General features: G+C 38.4%; 3 protein-coding genes, 1 long non-coding RNA gene and 1 other non-coding gene across 6 annotated transcripts; 3 read left to right on the top strand and 2 right to left on the bottom strand.

Moving 5' to 3' along the window:
• Positions 1-1,227: 1,227 nt before the first annotated feature.
• LOC131298787 (probable sulfate transporter 3.4) lies at positions 1,228-8,450 on the top strand. Its single transcript, XM_058324257.1, has 13 exons — positions 1,228-1,550; positions 3,206-3,254; positions 3,609-3,816; positions 5,096-5,267; positions 5,530-5,595; positions 5,775-5,888; positions 6,016-6,132; positions 6,548-6,674; positions 6,758-7,044; positions 7,130-7,320; positions 7,436-7,521; positions 7,774-7,850; positions 7,952-8,450. The coding sequence occupies exons 1-13, from the start codon at positions 1,293-1,295 to the stop codon at positions 8,138-8,140; spliced, it is 1,941 nt and encodes a 646-aa protein (XP_058180240.1). The 5' UTR covers positions 1,228-1,292; the 3' UTR covers positions 8,141-8,450.
• Positions 8,451-9,090: 640 nt separating this feature from the next.
• On the bottom strand, positions 9,091-12,270 carry LOC131335490 (uncharacterized). The gene is made up of 3 exons (XM_058370869.1): positions 11,869-12,270; positions 10,491-10,717; positions 9,091-9,486 (listed from the first exon to the last, which is right to left on the bottom strand). Exons 1-3 carry the CDS (start codon positions 12,090-12,092, stop codon positions 9,479-9,481), a joined length of 459 nt encoding a protein of 152 aa, XP_058226852.1. The 5' UTR covers positions 12,093-12,270; the 3' UTR covers positions 9,091-9,478.
• On the top strand, positions 12,013-12,634 carry LOC131335491 (uncharacterized). Its single transcript, XR_009202532.1, has 2 exons — positions 12,013-12,139; positions 12,258-12,634. It is a non-coding gene; the product is annotated as an uncharacterized LOC131335491 (long non-coding RNA).
• Positions 12,635-16,400: 3,766 nt separating this feature from the next.
• Positions 16,401-16,474, top strand: TRNAR-UCG (transfer RNA arginine (anticodon UCG)). The gene has a single exon. It is a non-coding gene; the product is annotated as a tRNA-Arg (tRNA).
• A 1,400-nt stretch (positions 16,475-17,874) lies between these two features.
• Positions 17,875-22,999, bottom strand: LOC131335493 (MAR-binding filament-like protein 1-1). 2 transcript variants are annotated; one of them, XM_058370871.1, is made up of 5 exons: positions 22,615-22,998; positions 20,916-21,010; positions 20,688-20,731; positions 20,426-20,566; positions 17,875-19,978 (listed from the first exon to the last, which is right to left on the bottom strand). In XM_058370871.1, the coding sequence occupies exons 3-5, from the start codon at positions 20,712-20,714 to the stop codon at positions 18,104-18,106; spliced, it is 2,043 nt and encodes a 680-aa protein (XP_058226854.1). In that variant the 5' UTR covers positions 20,715-20,731; positions 20,916-21,010; positions 22,615-22,998; the 3' UTR covers positions 17,875-18,103. The 2 variants fall into 2 exon arrangements, with proteins under 2 accessions (XP_058226854.1, XP_058226853.1); XM_058370870.1 differs by lacking the exon at positions 20,916-21,010 and having other exon boundaries at positions 22,615-22,999.
• Positions 23,000-23,143: the final 144 nt, after the last annotated feature.

Genomic DNA, 23,143 nt, shown 5'->3' on the forward strand with positions numbered 1-23,143 from the left:
GCATAGTCGCTCTGATTAATTTAAGTCTACTTTATTTTGGAAGCTTCTAAGTTTATTTGGATATTGTAATATTTTGATTTATTCGAAACGGTTGTAAAATAATGACATTTGCTTTTGAAATGGTGACGCAGTAAATCTTTGAATTTCTTTTGTGGAAATAATCTTTTCATTATTATTTTTAATGTCTCCGAATTTTTGGGGCGTTACAGATTAATCATTTTCAGTAATTTGTGTTGCACTTTTTTAAAAATTGCAAATTTGAGTCAATTACTTTTGAAAAAAAAAAAGGAAATAGAAGAATATTATGGGGAGATTTCCCGTGAGGAAAGCTCTGGATGCGCCAACTGGACAGGGTTGAATTAATCTAATTTGTTGGCATACTTGAATTAATTTATTTTATATTCTAAATTGGTTTGAAAATAATTCTATTGACTAACCAATCAAAAAAATTATCTCAATCAGTCGTGATTACGATCGATGATACGCGGAGACTATATAGTCTTCAGAAAAAATTGGCGGATAACAAATCATTATTATAAAAAATAAAAAAAAAAGATTGGTCAAGAGATTCTAAACTCCTTCCTTACCTGTTGTCTTAAAAGGGGATCAAGGATGAGAGAGAATAATGATTACTATGTTGAAAGAGAGTCAAAATGGCAATCCGGTCATTTCGTCACTCAGATTCTATATATGGAATTGGAGTTAAAATGAAAAATCTAGGTTTTTTTTTTTTGAAATGACATGAAAAATCTAGGTTTGACTATTAATTTTTATGATCTAATAGTAGTAATATTTTCCCAAGCTCTTCTGCTGTGTGAGAGTAATTATCTAGTGTATGGGCACCGTTATGTACTACCCCAACACTCATATCTATCACATGTTTTTATGTGATCCGTACACTAGACACTGAGCTTCACAAAAATGTGTAGTGGATAAGAGTGTTAGGTCATCATGTGACAGTGCCCCAAGACCACCCAATTTTTTTTGGGCTCGGCAAAAGTTAGTAGCATTATTAAAATAGTTAAATTAACGATTTGATGAGTTGAACTTCTAAACCCTTTACACCTAGTATCTAAGTGCCGTTAGGCTCGTATCAAGGCCACCTAATAATTTTTCGTTGTATATAACGTTTGCCTATCCAAATTCCAAAAACTGGAGGCCTCTCTCTCTCTCTCTCTCTCTCTCTCTCTCTCTCTCTCTCTCTCTCTCTCTCTCTCTCTCGGGTGATTGTGGAGAAATGGTCTCAGAACGCTAGCCATGATACAATAGTTACAACATGGAGTTCTGAAGAAATGCCCAAACTGGAAGTGCACAGAGTCTGCTTGCCGCCACCCGAGACGACTCTTCAGAAAGTGAGACGCAGCACGTCCGAGATTTTCTTCCCGGATGATCCGTTCCACAGATTCAAGAACCAAACATGGCTCAAGAAATTGTATCTGGGTCTTCAGTTTATCTTCCCTGTTTTCCAGTGGGGCCCCGATTACAGTCTCAAACTTCTCAGGTCCGATGTCTTTTCTGGTCTCACCATTGCCAGCCTTGCAATCCCACAAGTAAGAATACCAACCATGACAGCCTTCAGACTCACACACCCCCGCCCACACGCGCACAAATATGTGTCTCCGGAACCGCCTTACATATGTATATGCATGTATGTTTTTTTATATGTGATATCACATGCTTACATGCATTTCATTTGTCTATTAGTCGGCCGGATTTGAACTTAGCGCTAGCTCCATTCGTTTCTGGCCAAAACTCTTCTTCCGAAAATTATTTTGAGTTGGGGTGGTGGTAGTGTGGCGGTGGAGACGGTTGTGGAGGTGGTCGGTTGGAGATCTAGGTGAGGCTGGTGAGCGAAAGCTGAGATTCGTACTCTTCATCGCCACCACGAGATGACTGGCCGGATGCTCTTAACTGTTTTCCGAATCTTTGTTCTAGAGATGAGACTTGAGAGAGCGCAAGAGGAATAAACTAACGGAGAGAGATTGATTTGTGAAGGTGCACAAGGATTTCGCTTCTTCGATCTTTTTTTTTTTTTTTTTCCAAAATCGTTAAAAGTTTTATTGATGAGATACAAAACCAAAATACATTAAAAGAGATGGCTATCCTATCCTTCCTAAAGGTGACAATAACCAATCAAGGAGGTCGAGTTTCCCAAGTCTGAATCCCAGACCCTAGCAACGCGGAAGTACCAAGCTTGTCCGATGCTACCGCATTCGCCACCCTTTGGAGTTTGGACAGAAAGAAAATCGCAGCTCATAAACTGATCTGCTGCCCTTCTGATATCTTCAATAATCACATTAACCCCTGCTGGGCAAGTCGCATTGTCGCACGGCTACTCAATATTCGATTGAACTAATTGTTGTGAATCCCCCTCGACCATAATCCTCCCAATCAAAAGGCCAGCAAATTACTCCAGTGCAGCCCTCCATTCCAAAGCTTCCGCATAAAGATTTTGCTTAACAGAGAGAGAGAGAGAGTAATTTCCATTAGTAATTTGATGAATTGAGACAATGGAGTGAGTCTAATTGAATTATGCTCAACAATTTTAAGTGTCTAATTGAAATTTATCAAAGCTTGGGTGTTTATTAGACATTAAGGTCCAAGGTTGAGAGGTATTTTAAGGAGTGATGCTACAGGTACCGACGGGGTCGGTACCGAAATCGTAGGGACGGCCGCGCCGGGCCATCTCCGGCTACCGGACGGCTGATCCGAGCCGTCCAAAAATTCTATAAAAAAAAAACGAGGGGGCCTACGCGGGAATCAACGGTATACACAACATATATACACGAAAAAATGGTGTTCGGATCAAGCACCTTACACACTTCGGATGCCGTTGATTCCCGCGAAGGCCCCCTCATTTTTTTTTTTATAGAATTTTTGGACAGCTCGGATCGGCCGTCCGGTGGCCGGAGATGGCCTGGCGCGGCCGTCCCTACGATTTTAGTACCGACCCCGTCGGTACCAATATCATTTCTGTATTTTAAGTTGATTTGGTAAATAGTTTAAACTTGGGAAAATTTAAAGAAACAAATGTTTTTTTGTGAGAAATACTTACAAAGCTGATTTCAGAAACAACCAAAAACCAAAAAGGAATTTTGTCTAACTTTTCTCTAAAGAATTTGATCCTTCCGAAATTATTTGCAGATTCGAAAATTTAGAGTAATTAGTTTTTTTACTGATCTCCTCATGTACATTCACGAAGCAGGGAATAAGTTATGCAAAGCTTGCGGATTTGCCTCCTATAATTGGACTATGTGAGTATCAAAAGCAAACTATTATTCCACTTCTTCTCTCTCTTTTTTTTTTTTTAATACAGGGTGTCCCGGACCAGTTTGCAAGCATCTTGAATTAATTCCTACAGCCTCTCCAACAATCTTTTTACATGCTTATGCGTGGAGGTGAGGTGAGGTCAAGAGTTGCTAGCAATCAGAACCGAACTCGAGACCTTACGTGGAATTAAACCCCTAAGTTCTAGTCCAAGACCACCAAACCAGCCCTTTGAGCTTTATCCTTCTTCTTTAATTGTAGTCCATTGGGTTGGTTTTTTTTCTTTGATTGAAGTGCTTTTCTCGTTATATGAATTGGTTTTTTTTTTTGTTTCAATGCAGATTCTAGTTTTGTGCCACCATTGATATACTCTGCTCTGGGGAGCTCGAGACACCTTGTAGTTGGTCCAAATTCAATAGCATCTTTGGTCTTGGCCACCATGCTTGGTGGCTATGTTTCACCCTCTGATCAACCAACTCTCTATCTCCAGTTGGCTTTTACTGCCACTTTCTTTGCTGGTGTATTTCAAGCCTCTTTGGGCCTACTAAGGTATTCGCTCCTGTCGGAGCCGGTCTTGATTTTTCTGGGGCACACAGAACTTTGAAGAAGAGTTTTTTTTTTTTTTTTGCATTTCTCGAACAAAATAACAAAAAGAGATGGGTCAACTTTAAAACTCAAAAATTATCAGCATTCAACGAGATAAAATTATGAAGCATGCATCGTTACAAGAATTTAAAGCTAGATATCCGGCTTCTTGCATTTTTGCATTTTTAGCCAAAAGTTCTCATATAATCAAAAAAATCCGCAATCTCTATATCCAATGGTTGCGCGATAGAATTCAACTTTGCAAAACTTCTTTATCGAAGCAACCGTAAAGGGAACAATCAAAGGTTATCTACAAACCAATCCATACGTTTGTGTGATACATTCATACATCATGATATCTCTTCAACCATTTGTTTATCGTACATAAAAACGGTTTCTACTACCAATATTGCAAAGAACTGACTTCATAATCGGATTTTGGATCAGGAAACGAATGATAACGAAAGAAGAGATTCTCATTATCATTTCAAATGGTTATCAAGCATCGCTTTCGATTTCAAAGAGTCAAATGGGTTTTGTTATGAACCAAGGGATAGATTGCACGCGCATGTGTACTACGATTTCAAAAAATCATTGTATCGAAAGTAATGTTGTATATGATTTGACGTTGAAAAGTCCAAGATCGCATATGTTATACGATTCGCTACATGTAACCTCTTTCAATAATCAACGACCAATCAAGACAAGCAGCCCGATCACGAATCCGTTCAAAAAATATATATTAGTCCAATCACGAATCCGTTCAAGAAAAAAATTAGTCCAATCACGAATGGAAAGCAATCAAACAGATGAAAACAGGATATTACTCCCTCCGTCCCAATTTACTTGTCCCGGTTCTATTCTAATTGGATTAAAAAACTAGTTATACCTTTAAAGTCGTAATGAATTTTCTATCCAATATGGATCTTGTTTGATAGATCTCGATTTGTTCTATAATTCAATATTTTCGAAATCACCTAAAACATTATAAATTACAAGATATAATTAATTGAAAAGTGATACGAACTCCAAAAAATGACGAGTAAATTGAGACGGATGGAATATTTATTTATTTATTTATTTTTGCCGTGTCTGTGTCCCCATTCATTTGGGACGGATGGAATATTTATTTATTTATTTATTGTACACGTGGACTATACTCATTGTATAGTTACAAGCAATCTGACCCTACAATTTTGAATGCTCCCAAATCGCCCTAATTCCAAATCGGGTGATTTTACAGGTTAGGATTCCTTATTGATTTCCTGTCAAAGGCTACTCTTGTTGGGTTCATGGCTGGTTCAGCAGTCATAGTGTCTTTGCAACAACTTAAAGGACTGCTTGGGATTGTTCACTTTAGTAACCAGATGCAAATAGTCCCAGTTTTATCCTCTGTTTTCACCCACAGAAATGAGGTATATAACAAGTATTTCCCTGATTGACAAAGATTTGCAAAGGTCCCTAATGGGGAAAAAAAAAATTTAATGTTACCTTTATTTGGAAATTTCTTTTTTGTGAGCCGAAAGAAAAATATAAAAATGAGGTATATGACAAGTATTTCCTCAGTTTTATCCTCTGCTTGGAGAGACATGCCCTGATTTTCTCTCTGATATATATTGCGCGCGCACACACAGAGATTTCTGGTTGTACTGACATCCCTACATCTCGTTTGTGCAGTGGTCGTGGCAAACATTTGCAATAGGATTCGGTTTCCTGTTATATTTGCTGACAGCAAGAGAAATAGTGAGTATGCCTAATAACGAAGTTTTTTGTTATGTGCTCCTGGAGCACCGCCACGTGGTGCTTCACACATTGCTGTGGTGGTGCTCCAGGACCACTATATAATCTAAAATAACTAGACAGTTCCTTAAACCATCTTAGTTCGGATTTTTTGAAGTACTGTATTTGGTTAATACGCACAGAGCAGGAGGAAGCCGGAGCTTTTCTGGGTTTCAGCTGCTGCCCCTTTAACCTCGGTTATTTTCTCCACGCTTATTGTCTACCTCTTCAGATCCAATGTCCATGGAATTCCAACTGTAAGATATGATTGTTTCGCAACGCCTCATGGTTAATTCTCTCTCTCTCTCTCTCTCTCTCTCTCTCTCTCTCTCTCTCTCTCTCTCTCTATTACTGTGTTTTCAAAATGCAACTTTTGATGTACAGATTGGGCATTTACCAAAGGGTCTTAATCCAACTTCATTAAACATGCTGTATTTCCATGGCACTTATTTGGGTGTTGCTCTCAAAACTGGCATAGTAACTGGAGTACTCTCTCTTACAGTAAGTCATCCAAAATACCATCAATTTCTCTAAGAGCAAGTCCACCTACTTTTGGCGTGCAAGTGTATCGCAAAGTCAAATAACAACAATGTTGTTGCACCGGTTTGGTGTCATTTCGGTGCAATTTCAAACCCAATAAACCCATGTCATTTCTTCGATGCATATACATTGGCTTAGTTGATGACAAATTTGGCAAAGCAAAGTTGCCGTCAAATTTGGCACCAAAGAGCAAAAAAATAACAAACAGGTGTGGACTTCGATTTTGCTAAGAAGTTATGTTTAATTATAACTTTGCCAGCCAATATAGCAACGTGTGGACTTGCTCTAGTACTTCATTCTGATCAAATGCAGCGTTACAGTAAAAAGACCAACACAAGTCGAAATAATGCTAAAATGACTCGTTGCTGTGTTGAAGGAAGGAATCGCTGTGGGAAGGACATTTGCTGCTCTAAAAAACTATCAAGTTGACGGTAACAAAGAAATGATGGCTATTGGTCTTATGAACATGGCTGGTTCCTGCTCTTCTTGCTACATCACCACAGGTGATGATCTCCTTATAATTTAGCTTACGTTTTCAGACACGAAACTACTTCTTGATTGATTTTCCATTATGCTAATCCTGCAGGATCGTTTTCCCGATCAGCTGTGAACTACAATGCTGGAGCGAAAACCGTGGTTTCGAACGTGATAATGTCGTTAACCGTGCTCGTGACTCTCCTGTTTCTAATGCCACTGTTGGCTTATACCCCCAACTTCATTTTGGCCGTGATCATCATTAGTGCCGTTGTTGGGCTAATAGATTATCAAGCTGCGTTTCGGTTGTGGAAAGTTGACAAGCTTGATTTCTTGGCTTTCTTGTGTTCCTTTCTCGGCGTTCTTTTCATTTCCTTCCCCATAGGCCTTGGGATTGCTGTAAGTTTTCATTTGGTTATTTGACTTGTAGACGCTCGCAAATTTTTTAGCTGACGAGTCTCTGACAATGCGCTTGCGATTTTAGGTTGGCGTTTCGGTTTTCAAGATTCTCCTTCATGTTACTAGGCCAAATACTGTGGTTCTGGGAAATATTCCGGGAACTCAGATATACCAAAGTCTTAGTAGATACAGAGAGGCTTTAAGAGTTCCCTCATTTCTCATAATCGCGGTGGAGTCCCCTTTCTGGTTTGCAAATTCCACATACCTACAAGAGAGGTTAGTCATAATTTTCGGACTCGTTCAAGTTACAGAGGATCTAACTTAAATAGTACATGGTATTTGAAGAAATGGAACAAACATCACAATTTTCCATGATGTGATCATGGCGCAGAATACTGAGATTGGTTCGCGAGGAGAAAGAGAACATAGAATCGAATGGAGGAAATCCAATGAAATGCATCATTTTGGATATGACTGGTAAGTGCATTGTCAAGACTCACATATGGCTACAATCAATATCTCAGTATATTTGTCCTATAGGAGAGCTTATGAATTGGGTACTAAATAAAGGTCGTTACGTATCGTATTGGACGTATCATCAATACTGTTACGTTTTCCGATACCGCAATTTAAAAGCTTGGGTAGACCATATGATATCAGATGACTTCTGCACTAGTGACGGTTTCTTGCATTGTTAGTTTCTAAATTTCTACCAATTTCCTTCCCCAGCTGTCACAGCAATAGACACAACCGGAATCCAAACATTGTGTGAACTAAGAGAAACGCTGGAGAAAAGATCACTGCAGGTAAAGCGAAATCCCTTAACCTACTTAGATATACCTCATATGTCATTTTCAGAATCCCAATCGAGTTTTGATGGTCATTTTTTTCTCCTGTTTTTATACAGTTTGTGCTGGCAAATCTCGGGGGAAATGTGATGGAAAAGCTGCATCGGTCAAACGCCTTGGAGTCGTTTGGGTCGAGTGGATTATATTTGACCGTTGGCGAAGCCGTGGCTGAGATATCATCAATATGGAAGGCTGAAATGCCGAAGCGCTTCACTAGGAAACATGGGGTGAAGCACCTTCCTCAGTAGTTCTGGATTCCAGCTTATAATAAGAAGTGTGCAGGATGGCATCAGGTGATGAAATCGGAAACATTCGCCTTTTAAGCTTGTCAAGTAGGTCAAGCCTGGAAAAATTCGGAATGATCGAATACTATAATCGAAGCGTATTCATCTTACAATTACGTTGAAAGTTATTTTAGCAGTTTAGTTTTTTTCGATATGTATGTGGTCCGACCACATAGTTTCCAGTATTCGATCAGACTGAATTTTTGCATGAGCAACCTACTCAACAAGCTTACGTAATTGAACATTTCCAATTTTATCATGCCCAAAATTGCCGCACAGCACCCGTGTTGTACCCTTTTTTTCCTATCAGCACCTGCGTTGTACTGCACAACTCAAACCCTAGTCCCACGATTTTGTGACATTGTTGATAGGGAATTATACTTTTCCAAATGCAGTAATTGTCATTAATATGTTGAGATTTATTCTGATCTTGGAAAGGAATGCTCATATTCTCTCTCTTAGTTTTTTTTTTTAATTTGCTAATTCGTTCTTACAAGGACCAAAGTGAAATATTGAAACCTACCTATAACTATAGGGACTAAAATAATAGATAAGCCTTTAATTTATCTACAGAAGCACAAAAGTTGGGTCTTTTGAAAAACAGCATAAACAATTTCCACAATAATCATACCAGTACGCTGGAAAATTTGAAGAGAGTTGTTTTAAACATTGTGTGAGTAGATGATAGAGCAGCTCTACAATACAAATTTTAACTAGGCCCAATAAACTTTCAACCAAAATAAATACGTTTTTGTCACGAACAAAAATTTCTCAGAAGGACCAAAGATTAAACTCCAGCTCAAACATGGTGGACAAAAAACCGAACAAAACGATCAGAAACTTGAGAGTAATTTCTGTAGCAGCAGAAAACAAATACCTTATTTAAAAAAAATTCGATAGGCAGATCTGAAAGCTGACCAAATGATTTTAAAGAATAAATACGATATCAGACCATTGGAAGTACATCGGTTGTCGATATCAACGCAACATGAACAACGTTTTTCACATCTACCTAAATTACACATGTAGGGTTCCGTAACATAATTGACTCGTAACTAGTTCTACTCTGATACCATCGGCAACTGCAAGAAGTTTTAAATAGCTATGGCCTGAAAATACCTCCAGCGAACACAATACCAACCCATAACAGTCTTTCCAGTATACCCTCTAAGAAAAGTTCAACTTTTTCTATATGATGATCTTTACCCAGCGAATCCTTCTGAGGAAAGACAAAAACAGCTATCGTATAATGCTCCCAGCTGCCGGGAAACCTGTTCTTCCCTGTTTAGTTTCTCTGCTCAATCAAACGTCTGCACAGAAAGGCTCCAAATTAGTTAGGCTGATATTGTGTCCAAGTGACACTTCAGATGATAAATACTGAGAAAAACCCACAGAGCTTTTCTTCTGTATGCCCAAGTCATTCACAAATGATCACTTAATAGAAATTGATCTTGGACATGGAAAACTGTGGTGGGGAGGAAATTGTTTTAGCGGAATGGTGGCGCGTATGGAAATATTAAGGTAAGGGAGATCCTAACCGTATTTTGTTACATTGCCCAGTGGCAAGGCAGTTAATGAACTTTGTTCTCTCTGTTGGGTGTTATTTCAGTGACGGCTTTTATGCCTGGAATGCTGTTCACTCATTAGGATAAGACGACGTCTGAGAAAAAAGATGAAGGCAGGCTTGTAGAGTTTCCCTATATATGTGTCTTCTGGTGCCTAAAGAGGACAGGAGATTGTTTTTCGATGAGATATTACCATGTTTCAAAGGCAGACTCTAGTCATGTAGACGTATGTTGGTATTGCGTTACAGGCATGCTTTGTCTGTATAAGGTTAACACCCCGGTTTAGGTGCTTCCAAAACATTCTATGAGAAAAATGTCATGTCCATGATAAGTTTGGGTTCCACACTCCGACCGGTCCCCCATTCTCAACAATGGATTATGTTTTTCCCGTCATTCCCATCAGAAAATTAATCATAAGAAACTTGGTAGGGAGGGAAAGGAATAATGGAGACCCACGTGCACAAACTTTGAAACAGATAAAAAAGCATTACTAAAAAATATGATGCGCTAAAATAACTGCCAAACAGGAATGCAACAAGCATAATCAGCAACAGATCCCAAGAAAGGAAATGATTAAAATTAATGAAACAAACAAACTCGAAACTGGGGCATGAAATTTTGACCAATTGGAAAGGTGGCGGAGGAGAAACAAACGAGTAAATCACAGAGATTTAATCTCTTCTAGGTACGGAATATACTATATAAGAGAACACAAAGCAATTATAATGTCAGAAAAGGCATTGGCTTACTTGAACGATATCTCGATATGGGTATTTCTCGCAGCTCACGTCTGATGCACAAATATTCACCTAACAATGCCATCACTGCAACTCCAGTTCCATTCACAACCCACCATGTAATCGAGGATGGCCAACCTCCATACATGATGCATATCAAGAGGTGGATGATGTAGAGGGTGGCTGAGAAATCTAAGCACTTCTTCGCCCTCTCAATCAAATAAACCATATAAACAGCTCTGCTTGAAGGGGGAAAAAGGGGGTCCAAGATAACAAAAAAAAATTATGCACTCTAGCAATTTGCATGAATCCTTAAATATTGCGAGTGCAACTACGTCTATAAATACACTGTTCAAAGAAATCAGGTGAATATTTATGGTGGAATACATTATTATACTCGAGAAACTGAAGCAACAGGAATCATGTTTCCTTCTAAGTAAGCAAAGAAGTATGAAGATGACAGTTAGATATACTTGTTAGGAGAGAGAGTAAACTACTAAGACGTTTTGTAGAAAGACAGTGAACTACTAGCCTGCCTCCTTCCGTCACTAATATACAATGTGACTCCTAAGCGATATTCTGACCACTTCACCATATAAGACTCTTTAAGCTGCTTTCTCCGTCCCCAACCTTCCAAATCCCCCTTCATCCCGATTCCCGACAAAAGCTTCGTGGCCTTCATAAGCGCTGAGCTGTCGAAAGGTTTGAATACCTCTCATAGAGAAATGAAAAACAAAAAGTGCATTTGATAGCAAAAGCATGCAACAAGTGAGACCTAGGAATGTGTAAGCACTGAGCTTGTGTGTGTGAGCACTGGGCTTTTAATCATTCAATTTCTGGACTTGAGCATTCGGAGCACGGGGCTTGAACATTTAAAGCACTGGGCTTGAGCATTCAAAGTGCGGAATTTCGAGCATTCAGAGCGCTGGGCCTGAGCATTCAAACATTGGGCTTGAGCATTCAAAGTGCGGAACTTCGAGCATTCAGAGCACTGGGCTCCAAGCATTCAAAGTGCGGAACTTTGAATGCACAGAGCGTTGGGCTTGAGCATTCAAAGTGCAAAACTTCGAGCATTCAGAGCACTGGGCTTCGAGCATTCTAAGTGCAAAACTTCGAGCATTCAGGCACTGGGCCTGAGCATCCAGAGCACTGGGCTCTGAGCATTCAAAGTACTGGGCTTCGAGTATTCAAAGTGCGGAACTTTGAGCATACAAGCGCACTAGGCTGAGTATTAGAGCACTGGGATGTGTATATCTCAATATTTTAGTGTTGTGTTGGTGTCTCCTGTTATTATAGTTTACAGAAATTTCTAACCAATATTTCCGACAGATCTAAGTTATCCAATAACAATACAACTCAAACAAGAAAAAAAAGATGATAGAATTCTCACCCGGCAATCGAGCCAAGTATAAATGAAGCAATGACACACCAACCAGTGACTGTAGATGCGGCAACTGTGGAATAATCAAAGAAATACACGAGACTCATTCGAGATACCCGAGTCCCAACAAGAATCTCCATAAAAACTCCCAGTGATAGATAGTATAAGCATTGAAGGGAAACAATCTGGGCAACAATGAGCCATGGATCCCACACCACTGCACCATAGAACATGACTTCAACCCCTTTTGAAGAAAACCCAATTCGCAAAACGCAAAAAGGTTCCAAATTCAATGCAACCCTACAGAATCAATCCAAAGGATTTCCCTCCAGCACCCAAAAATCCAATCTTTAGGGTTCAAAGATGACTTCAACCCCTTTTGAAGAAAACGCAAAAAGCTTCCAAACTCAATGCAACCCTATAGAATCAATCCGAAGGGTTGCTTTCAAGAACCCAAAAATCCAATCTTTAGGGTTCAAATTCAAATCTGAACCCGAGTTGATCTTGATGAACCAAAACCAAGAAATCTTCAACAATTGTCGAACCAAATCACGAGAATTGAAGTGATGACAAATCTCTGATTGAAATCAAAACAAACATAGACAGAGAACCTGAATTATATGGATTGGAACGAAATTCACAAGTGGGTCAAAGTGGGGAGGCCGTGGAAGCTGCAGATACAAGTGAAGCACAACCCGAGAGAGAGAGAGAGAGGTTTCTCTTCGACAGATGCGTATAGAGCAACGGATCTATGAATAAAAGAGAGGTGCCAGGGGCACATTACTTGGAGCATCTCCGGTCTGCACTTATATTTTTTTTTAAATTTGAGTCAAATTTTGGGTAAAAATTTATTTTTGGTAGACACATCTCCGATCGTCAAACTCAAATTTTACACCTCTTTCTCTTTCTCTCTCTCTCTAACTAGCCGTTGGAGAAATAGATCAAGACAAAAGTTTGTCTCAGATTTGGAGAAAAAAATAGGTGAAACCCAAAATGGAGAAGGATTTGGGTCAAAGATTGGAGAGAGATTTTTGTGGTTTTTGCCCCATTTTTAAATTTGAGTCTTAAAATGGGTCAAGGCTGGAGATGCTCTTATGCCTCACCTCCGGTACATCCCTCTCACATACAGGGGTGGGATCCATTTTTAAATTGAGTCTTAAAATGGATCAAAACTGAAGATGCTCTTATGGATCACCTAAGGTACATCCCTCTCACATACAGGTACTGATGTGCCTCTGGCATTTTCTGATGAATAAAACTGGGCAAATAATTTGTCCCCATGAACTATTCCGTTTTTTTGCCCTCAAGTATTGATTGAACTTTGAGTTCACTAACAATTTCGATATTCATGCTCCAGCCACTTTTCACTGATAACGCTGCATCAGTGAAAGTAAAGCGCAAAAATCAATTTTCGTTATTATAGTCAAATGGTTAATGGCCCGTTAAATCTTGAAGGCAAGTTAACGCGTGCCCTCCAACACTTCTGCCCACCAAATTAACAGCCCCTTTGGCTACACAGTACACGGTAAGAAAGTAAAAGAAATGAGTGTGATCTCTCTTATTAGTAAGAAAAGAAAAAAAAAAGTGTGGTTTCTTACCTTGTCAAATAAATAACCGTGAGAAATCAAATTCTCTTCCTCCCATTCCGGTGACCAAACTCTCTTCTCGCCTCTCTCGCCTTGACAAGACGAAGACAGCGGTGCAAACGATCCGACAAGAGGGTGACAATCCGACAAGAGGGTGGACCGCACATGCTACTGGAAGTCGATGACGATCCATTTGTCCTCCCTTTCTTGTAAGGGTTTCTGCTCTCCCATCGTTTCTCACCCTCTCCCACCTCTTTGATCATCCAAACATGTAAGAGAATTGGTTCTTGCTCGATTTCTTTTCTTCTCTCCTGAAATCGCTCAATCCAAATGGGCTGTAAGAGAGGAGGGGAAATTTCTTTGGGTTTTGATCTGGTTTATGTTGATGGGTGGGTACAAAATTAGGTGTGGTTCTGATTAAAGGTTTGTTTTGCCTTTTATTTTGGTTGAGTAGGCATGTTGGGCGACATGAGATTATGTGTGTCAAAAAATTTCACCATCAATGTTTTATCAAAGATCATACGGTAACTTATTGCCAATTCTAATTCAAACTGAGGCTAAAAACCGGGGGCGGTCTCTAATTTATTAATTTTATGATTCCAATAGTTACGACTACTTAAATCTTTAAATCATCATAAAGGATACTTACAGTTCGAAGTGGATGAGATTTGTACAATTAGAAGAGTTGGCATATATAGATTTGATCGAGAAGATCCAATCCAATTCCAATGAAGAAATGATTTGCTGCATATAATATGGAGATCTTCTTTCTTGTTTTCTTATTTAGTGGACTCATTAATAGTTCTGACCTGATATTCCAAAATGGAGTATAACTGTGATTAAACAAGATCATGAGAACATATAATCAGAATAAGTAACTACAAAAACACAAACGGTTAAACTGAGGGGAAACAACTTTTCTTATTTAAAATACTTCATGACCCATAGAACCAACTTCAACCTTCAAACAAAAACAACCATCTACCTTTTACTACTAACGAGACCAACTAATTCCTAATAAGATAACTAATCGATTTCAATGGTGGGCCGGTCGTGGCGGTAGGGCTCCCCAGCCTGGGAAGTGGTGGGCCGGTCGTGGCGGTAGCGCCCCCCAGCCTGGGAAGTGGTGGGCCGGTTGTGGCGGTAGCGCCCCCCAGCCTGGGAAGGGATGTCTGAAGTGTGGACGTGGGAGGAAATGACGATGACGTCCCCACCATGGGTGCAGCAACCACTCTGATTGATAGACATTGTCGTCTTGTTCGGTGCTCTCGGCTTGTTCTACAATCTCAACTTGTTCAGTGTTAGAGACATCACTGCCACTGTCTTTTGGTGGTGGAAATTTGCGGGCCGGTAGTGGTGGCAATGCCCCACCGTGACCAGGGATGGGCCACCTAGGAAAGTGTGGGTGGCCCCAAGGACCTCTTGGGAGTGGGCGTCGCCACGGGTGAAACCACTCCGGCTGGACAACGTCACTGTCAGATTGTTTGGCAATGGAGGTACCACTATTCTCACTGGCTAAGCTACCATTGAGAAATATGGCTAGAGAAATGAGAAAGAAGACGAAAGTGGCGATAGACTTCATCTTCATGGCTATACTATTCTCTCTCTCTCCCTCTGTCTAAGAAATGATAATAAAAAACTGTAAGTTCTTCGATAGGTATATATAGAGGCACGAGCAAAATAACTTGATAGGATGATGGTTATCTGATATTGGGAATTAGTTTTATTGTCTAATTAATTTAGTGAGGATGAAATTAATTAGATAAGATTTTGTTCATCCTAAATTCTTATCTAATTAGATTTGTACTTATCTCATTTCAATGGATGGAAGGGTCATATTTTGCTAGTGCCCTCGAAAAATGGGATAATAGTATTTGATTATCGGTATTATTTGAGCTCAGATTCGTTTTTTATTTAAATGAAACGTTCTTTTATTTTTTTCTTTTTTTTCCTTTCAATAAGGAGATTCAAGTCTGGGATAATTAAAAAATGAGAAAAACACAAAAGAATGATACTCCTATTTGGTTACATTATTTAACTTATTATGTCCCTTTGAATTCAGCAAAAATTCACACCAATTATCCTAGAGAGTGATGGATCATTTTACTGTTCTATTGTTAAACCAAACAAGATAATTGTACAGATTAAAACAAAAAAACAAGATAACTGTACTTGTAGATCAATATCCACAAGTTGCGCAGATTTTATTTTATCCTTTTTGGACTCATTCCTACTGAAGAGTTTTTATTTGACTTGGTTTCCGATAATAATGGTAACTGTTTTGGCCTATCTAAATGGTTGAAGATGAAATTGGGTGAGATTTAATTATTTAATTTAGTTCAAGTTTATTCAAAATTTTAAAAAAATACTTGAAGATTTTGGCCTGTTTTAGCCTCTCTTTTTATTTTTTGAACATCAGAATTTTCATTCAATAAATCATACCGCCTCTACAAAGAAAATCCATAACAGAAATAAAGAGAAGACCCGAAACCTACATCGCCAAGACCGAAATATCGCCAACAGTCTTGTAACCCAATGACATTTTCTCACCTCTTCCACATGAAAGGTGAGGATTCGAGTCTCGCCAAGAGCGCGAGTGTTTGGTGTGGTGGTTGATGACCTTTGGAAAGAAAAATAAAAAAAAATAAAAAGCAGGGGCGGGGAAAAGACCAAAATATCACGTAGTGCAAAGCAGAACGAACATAAATCAGGTATAATGGTAGCCAAATAGTGAGAAAGTGGACTAGCTCTGGCCAGAAAAGAGTGAGTCGCAAACCAATTTGAACGACATGAAAGATGGATATTTGAAAAATAAGTACCTATTTTCCTTAGCGTATCGTGGCCTGAGTTCCATTTGAATATCAACTGCCAACCAGGAACACCAATAACATGTTATTCTGTACTAGGGTATTATATAGTTTATATAAATATTTTGAATAAATTAATGTACAACCTGACCGCATAGCGCAGTGGATTAGCGCGTTTGACTTCGGATCAAAAGGTCGTGGGTTCGACTCCCACTGTGGTCGACTCAATGATTTGTTTTCATTTTTGGATAGGAAAAGTTACTGTAATTGATTTTGGCCGCTGATTTTGTCACTTTCTTTTTTTGTTAGCGTCGCTCCCTTGCAAATGTATTTTTTTGGTATCACTCTCCTGCAAGTGTATTTTTTGTATCACTCTCTTGCAAGTGTATTTTTGGTATCACTCCCCTGCAAGAGAGTGACGTTAACAAAAAAATAAATAGCAAAATCATTTCTCTTGATTTTCACACCTCTTTTTCTTTATAACAACACTCCTTTTTGTCTTCTTGTGTTGTGAATTTACAAAATTAACCTTTTATTTGTATACGTTTTCACATTTGAGATGGTAATATTGTAAATTCACATTACAAAATGATAAAAAAGAAAAAAGTAAAAAGAAAAAAAAGAATGAAAATCAGTACCCTAAAAAAATATAGTTTACTCAAAGTCCCAACTGACAGACCTTTGCATCCTTCACTGTAATTGTTGAATCCCATTATTTTTGTTTCTATTTTCTTTCACTGTAATTGTTGAATCCCATTATTTTTGTTTCTATTTTCTTTCACTGTAATTGTTGAATCCCATTACTCTCCACCATTCAAACAGACTGCACCCATAAAAACCCATAAAAACTGAGTGAAATATTTATTTCTTGGCGATTCAAGGATCGGTTAAACGGTGTCACAAAAAGACTTAGGTCCAATTCAGTTGTATGGAAAGGATGAAAAATGATGAGGAAAATAACTTTTTTGTAACTTTCTTGTTTTTTCCGTTACAATAAAAATTGCAAGACCCAATTTTCCTATTTGATGACACTTTCCTGCAAAAAATACGGAATTTTAAATGTCCTCTGAACTTACAAGTCAAGAGAACACACAAAGGCATTTTCCTTCGCTTCATTTTTTTTGAAAATACAGTTTCCCTATCCCCACACAATATTCTCAACAATTGAATAGGCCGAAAACAGCGTGCTGCCAAAATGTCCATAGAGTAAAACTAATAATCGCATAATACAATAGCAATGCATGTAAAATATTGGCTAACTCATTCTTCTTAATTTTTTTTCCTTTTTCCTTTTATGTGTTTTGTTCGTCTTTTCTAAATTTTTGTTAGATTTACCTAATATTTTTTAGATTAATCATCCGTTACAACAAGAAGAGTTTAAAAAGTAAAAATTATGATAAAAAAAAATTTCAGTAAAGACGAAAAAAAGTATCAAATAGCTATATTTTTTTGTCTAAAGTGCCGTCTTATATGAGCTTTTTTCAACATCGGTCCATATTTTTATACTTATTCGATTCCTCTCGTCGAGACAAATAATTAATCCTAAAAATTATAACAAAAAATGAAAAATACCGAAAAAATTCCAGGACAAAATACGTAGTTCACAACCTAAGTGGCTACAATTCAAAAATGCCAGTGCCATTTCTTTTCCAGGTACTGATGTTTTGTCAATTACTACAAACCTGAAATTGAACCATTTACACACACTCAAGTCTCAACAGTCAACACCCAATGCACTGAAAAACTTAGCTCGAAGAACATGAACATGAAGGCCCAAGAACAAGCTAGTTTTTAAGAACATCAGAATCTAGAGGAAAAAATTGTTAAAAAGCGAGTAAGCGTAAAAGCTTGCTATGAATTATCACGTTGCGGATTTCCCTTTCTCCTCCTGCTAAATTTCTTCCTGGAAAATGGAGCATTGCTACCACCGCCTTCGTCTTTTTGATGGTGCCGATCATTTACAGGAGCTCTTGACGAATTTATTTGCCTCCTCAATGGAACATTGCTACCGCCTTCATCTTTTTGATGATGCCGATCATTTACAGGGGCTCTTGACGAATTTATTTCACTCCTTAATGGAGCATTGCTACCGCCTTCATCTTTTTGAAGATGCCAATCATTTACAGGAGCTCTGGACGAATTTATTTGACTCCTTAATCGCAATATCTCTCCCTTAGCCAATGCCAATTCCTCTTCCAGTTTCTTCGCTCTATTCCCGAAATTCTCTCTTTCCATCCCAAGCTTCATAATAAGGCTATGTGCATCTTCCATATTTTCTCGGGCCTCTTGAGAAAACTGTTTCTGCTCCACAAGCGAATTGTACATCACATGTTTCTCGTCTTCGAGGCTAGAAATCTGAGATTTACTCATCTCTAGTTCTCTTGAAATTAGCAACGCATTTAGATTCATCTCATCAAGTGACTTGGTAGCCTCTTCCAAATCCATTTCAAGAGATTTTCGTGATTCTTTACTGCTCACCAAATCTTTTAATTCTTTGTTCAGAGAAGTAACAACCTTCCTTTCTTCATTTAAATCATGAGTTGCGCTTTCTGCTTTCTTGTAGACATCAACCAATTCCTTCCGTAGAATGTCATTATTTTCTGCAGCAGCTGCCAGTTCAAGGGATGCGATTCGCAACTCATCTTTTTTTTTCTTCAAAACATCATTTGCTGATTTGAGCTCAGCAGCCAACACTTCTGAACTGCATTTCGCCTCATCAAATTTCAAGTGGAATAATTCCGCCGCTTTGGAAAACTCAACCTTCACCTTAGAAATCTCTAACTCAAGGTCTAAGCACAGACTTCTGGACTGATTTAGTTGTTCTTGCATATCAGAAACCTCATCTCTTGACTTTCCAAGATTTTCCCGCGTAAGTTGGGGCTCAGACTTCAAGTTCTCAACTTGTTTCAACTCTATATCTAGCATTTTCCTCAAATCTTCCCTTTCTTGGGTCAAATCAGGGATTAACACTTGGTTTCTGCTCAGTTCAGTTAAAGCAATATCTATCTTTTCTTTAAGCTGGTGAAGATCGCAGTCTCTTTCTCCCAAGAGTTTGACATTCGCAGCTGCTTTTTCTTCTGAAGATGATTTCAGATCATCGTATTCAGTCCGAATAGCATCAAATTTACGGATAGAATCTTCCTTTTGTTCAGTTAAAGACCTTATTTGAGCATTCAAACCGTCCACCACACCATTCATCAATTCTAATTCTTTTTCGTTTCTCAGAAATTCTTGTTTCAACCTTGTTATTTCTGAATTAGCTCCAGCTAGTTCATCCTTTGTCTGCTCATAGGTTGAATTTAGCCTCTTAAGGTCAGATTCTTTTGCAGACAATGTAGAATGTAGATCATGAAGAGTATCTTCTTTATTCGTGATCTCTGCACTGAGCAATGTTATCCTCTTTTGCAAGACTTCGATTGAGTTAATCTTCTTCTCTAACTTATCTTCTAATTCCTTCTTACCTTCCTTAGCCTTCGTGTGTTGAGTTCGAATGCTCTCTATTTGGAAACTGAGATCCTCAACCAATCGTTTCTCGTTTTGCAGCTCCAGTTCTCGTCTAGTTGCTATGTTTTTTGCCGATTTTAATTGGTTCATCAGAGACTGCTGCTCTTCATTTGCTTCTTTAAGTTGCTTGTCTTGTTCTTCGTTCTCATTCAGCAGCTTTGACTCAAAGTTCTTCTCCAGTGAATCAATGATCACTTCCTTTTTATTCAGCTTACTTATCAGCTGCATGTCCAATGGGTGGGGAATTTGGTTAAAAGACAACATATAACCGAACACACTGTAAGAAACCAAATGATTATAAAAAGAAGGGGTAGTGATAGCGAAGTATGCAAGCAAGCATTAGGCGAAAAATTCAGTCTGGAAGGCATAATTCCCCTTTGAAACTCACTCTTCCAGCATAAGAAAGGTGAAAAAACCGGTGGCTACGGTGGAATTAAAACTTTGAAAGGTGATAAATGGTCAAGATACAAAAAAAAAAAACTCTCCGCGCAACATTACACTCTGTGCTCTTCATGTTAAAGTAAGTTACATGATTACATCATCATCAGAGACAACCTTTTGGTAAGTCCATAGCATGCTCGCCAGACGAAACAAAGTATTATCTATTTCCAAAGAATGTCTAGACCATTTTAGAGAGGGGATCAATTAAGAGAAGCAAAAATTGCTTACAGATTCTATTATTGCTTCAGTAGCAATCTGCTCCTTCCTAGTCAATACATAGAGTGCCCCAAGCAGCACAGAACTGAATATACCGAAGCCATTCAGAAGAGAAAGAAAGGAATTTGGTGATGCATCTCCTTGAAGTATTTGCTGGACACAGAAAAGTACTCATTTCAGAACCTTTTGATATGCCTGATCATCAGAAAACATAAAAGAACAAAATTGACTCATTTTGAGTTCTTTTGAAGATTAATTGGGCACAGATTCAGACCTTTGGTTTTTGCTTCTGGTCTGCCATCCCTAATCCAGGTTCTTCTGAAATATAGTACATAGAGAAGACAAGATTAACGAGAAAATATAACCATGAAAAGAATAAAGACAAAAAAAAAAAAAAGGCTGCTTTTTCTCTTTTGGCAATAAATATACAGTGAATACAAATTATTAAAACGCATTTCATCTTTTTGGTGATGATACTAGCAATTGGAGGTATATAACCAACCTGACAAACAGAACAAACTTCTTAAGAGAACACCGTTTTTATTTTTTGGATAGCAAAATTGTTTCTCTGAACCTTTCTTGAGAGAACTAACGAAGCTACAAAAAAAAAAATGAAAAAGGAGGGCAAATTATTACTAAGAGAAGCACCCAAATCATATAGATGTATCTTTAGACATTGGAGCAACGGGGAAAAGGAAAAATATGGGCAAATTATTACTGAGAGAAGCACCCAAATCATATAGATGTATCTTTAGACATTGGAGCAACGGGGAAAAGGTGCAATATTATTCCAAACTGTAGTGACTATATAACTATACTTCAGCCACTTAACTGCAAAATCGATGACAGGGTTAAGAATATAGCAAATGTAAGAGTTTTTCCCGACTTTCCTTTCAATGAAAAACCCAGGGAACACCAAAGTAGGTCATAAGACATGGTATAATACCTCTTCTCAACTTGAACATTCAATCAAGACCCCTTAAGTCCAAAGTTTGCATTTCAAGCCTGTCTACATAAGTAAAAGACTAAAAGGACCATTCTTGAGTTCGTCGTTCCACAGCTCCCAAAACACATTAATAAGGCTTGATTACAAAATACTTACAGAGAGAGAGAGAGAGAGAATCGTTGTACCAAGAAAATTTTACTAGAGATGGTATGGGATGTAACTTTGTCACCGAAGAAATAGATGAAAAATAATCCGGGAGACATGAATTTTGCAGTCTACAATACCATTACTCTCAAGATCATCAAAGCTGGAGACTTGTTTGTCATCTTATCATTACCAGTGAGTCACTCATCATGTGATTATTTTCTTCTTCTTCTTTTTGATAAGTACTTATCATGTGATTCTTTAGTAATCACTTCTTTGCTTAGGCATTGATGCAAATCACCTTATTCTCAACTTCCTGACCCCTTGGATCTTAAACCTAGTAAAGCCTTTACCTCGGAAATCTATTTAGGAACTGCATATGATCCCATAGTTTAGGTTGTGAGTTAAAATTTTCAAAGGCAAAGAGTACTTATCAAGAAACCATGGTGATAGAAAAGAACCAAGAGGCATTTCTTTTTATTTATCCCATAAACGGAAAATGTTGAAAATGCAACTGCTAACATCAATTTGGTGCATGCACATTGCTCAAAACCAAAAAGTTCATAATGCAAGATTTTCTAGGCAAAACTCAGCATAATTAGCAAAGATAAACACCTAATGACAAGTAAATTGAATTTGATAAGCAATTATATTCAAAAACTATTCCTCTAATCAAGACCAACTGAGCAGAAATTATCTTCAGAAAAGAAGATTCAAAGTTCTTTAATGCCATGACCCATCTAACCAAATTCATCCATTTATAACATCAACTTGGTGCATGCACATTGCTCCAAACCAAATCAAGAATCGAATTTAAATTAAGATTCTAGAGGCATATTCAGGATAATTAGCAAGATAACAACATGATGACAAGTAAAGTTAAATTTGATAAGCAATTACATTCAAATATTATTCCTCTAACTGAGGCCAACCGGATCACACACACACACAAACTGAGGCCAACCCATTAGAAATTCTCTTCAGAAAAGAGGATTCAAAGCCTAACAACTACCACAACCCATCTCCCCAAATTCATCAATTTACCAAAAATAAAGAGAAAAAAATCTGGTTCAAGTAAACCACAAAAATCAAGAAAATGCCCAGAACTGACCTCTTGCTAAACCTTCAAGAGGTTTAGCCTTCAATTGAAGAAAGGGAAGAACTGAAATACCCACGAAAAGAATAGCTCTTCTTTTGCAGAAGACGCCGTCGTTTGGGTTCTCTTGGCGGATACAAGCCATCGTTGTCCTGTTCTTCCCCTTGAATCCTCCATTTCTTGAGAAAGAGTATAAGAAGACGGACTGAGAAGAGAATGGTGAATAAGCAGAAGAAGAAGAAGAGGGAGAGGGAGAGTGTGGAAAACAAGAACTCCCCATTCCGAAACTCATAGCTTTGTGTTGATTTTGAAAACAAGGGACGCCCCTCAGATCCTGCTTCTGCTTCTGGTCTTTGCTCTTCGATTTCGTGTTTCCATGGCTCTGACTTGAATAGACTTATTTGCCCTCGTAACGAGGGACAGGGTCACAGGGGGATGGTGGGGTCACTGTGGTGCCGTGGGTGCCACCAAAGTCACATACTGTAATACGTACGTGGGTGTGCCATCGCAAGTGTCATCGGATCACATCTCAAACAACAGAGTG

This window comes from Rhododendron vialii, chromosome 8a (genome assembly GCF_030253575.1).
Source record: "Rhododendron vialii isolate Sample 1 chromosome 8a, ASM3025357v1".
Classification (NCBI taxonomy): domain Eukaryota; kingdom Viridiplantae; phylum Streptophyta; class Magnoliopsida; order Ericales; family Ericaceae; genus Rhododendron; species Rhododendron vialii.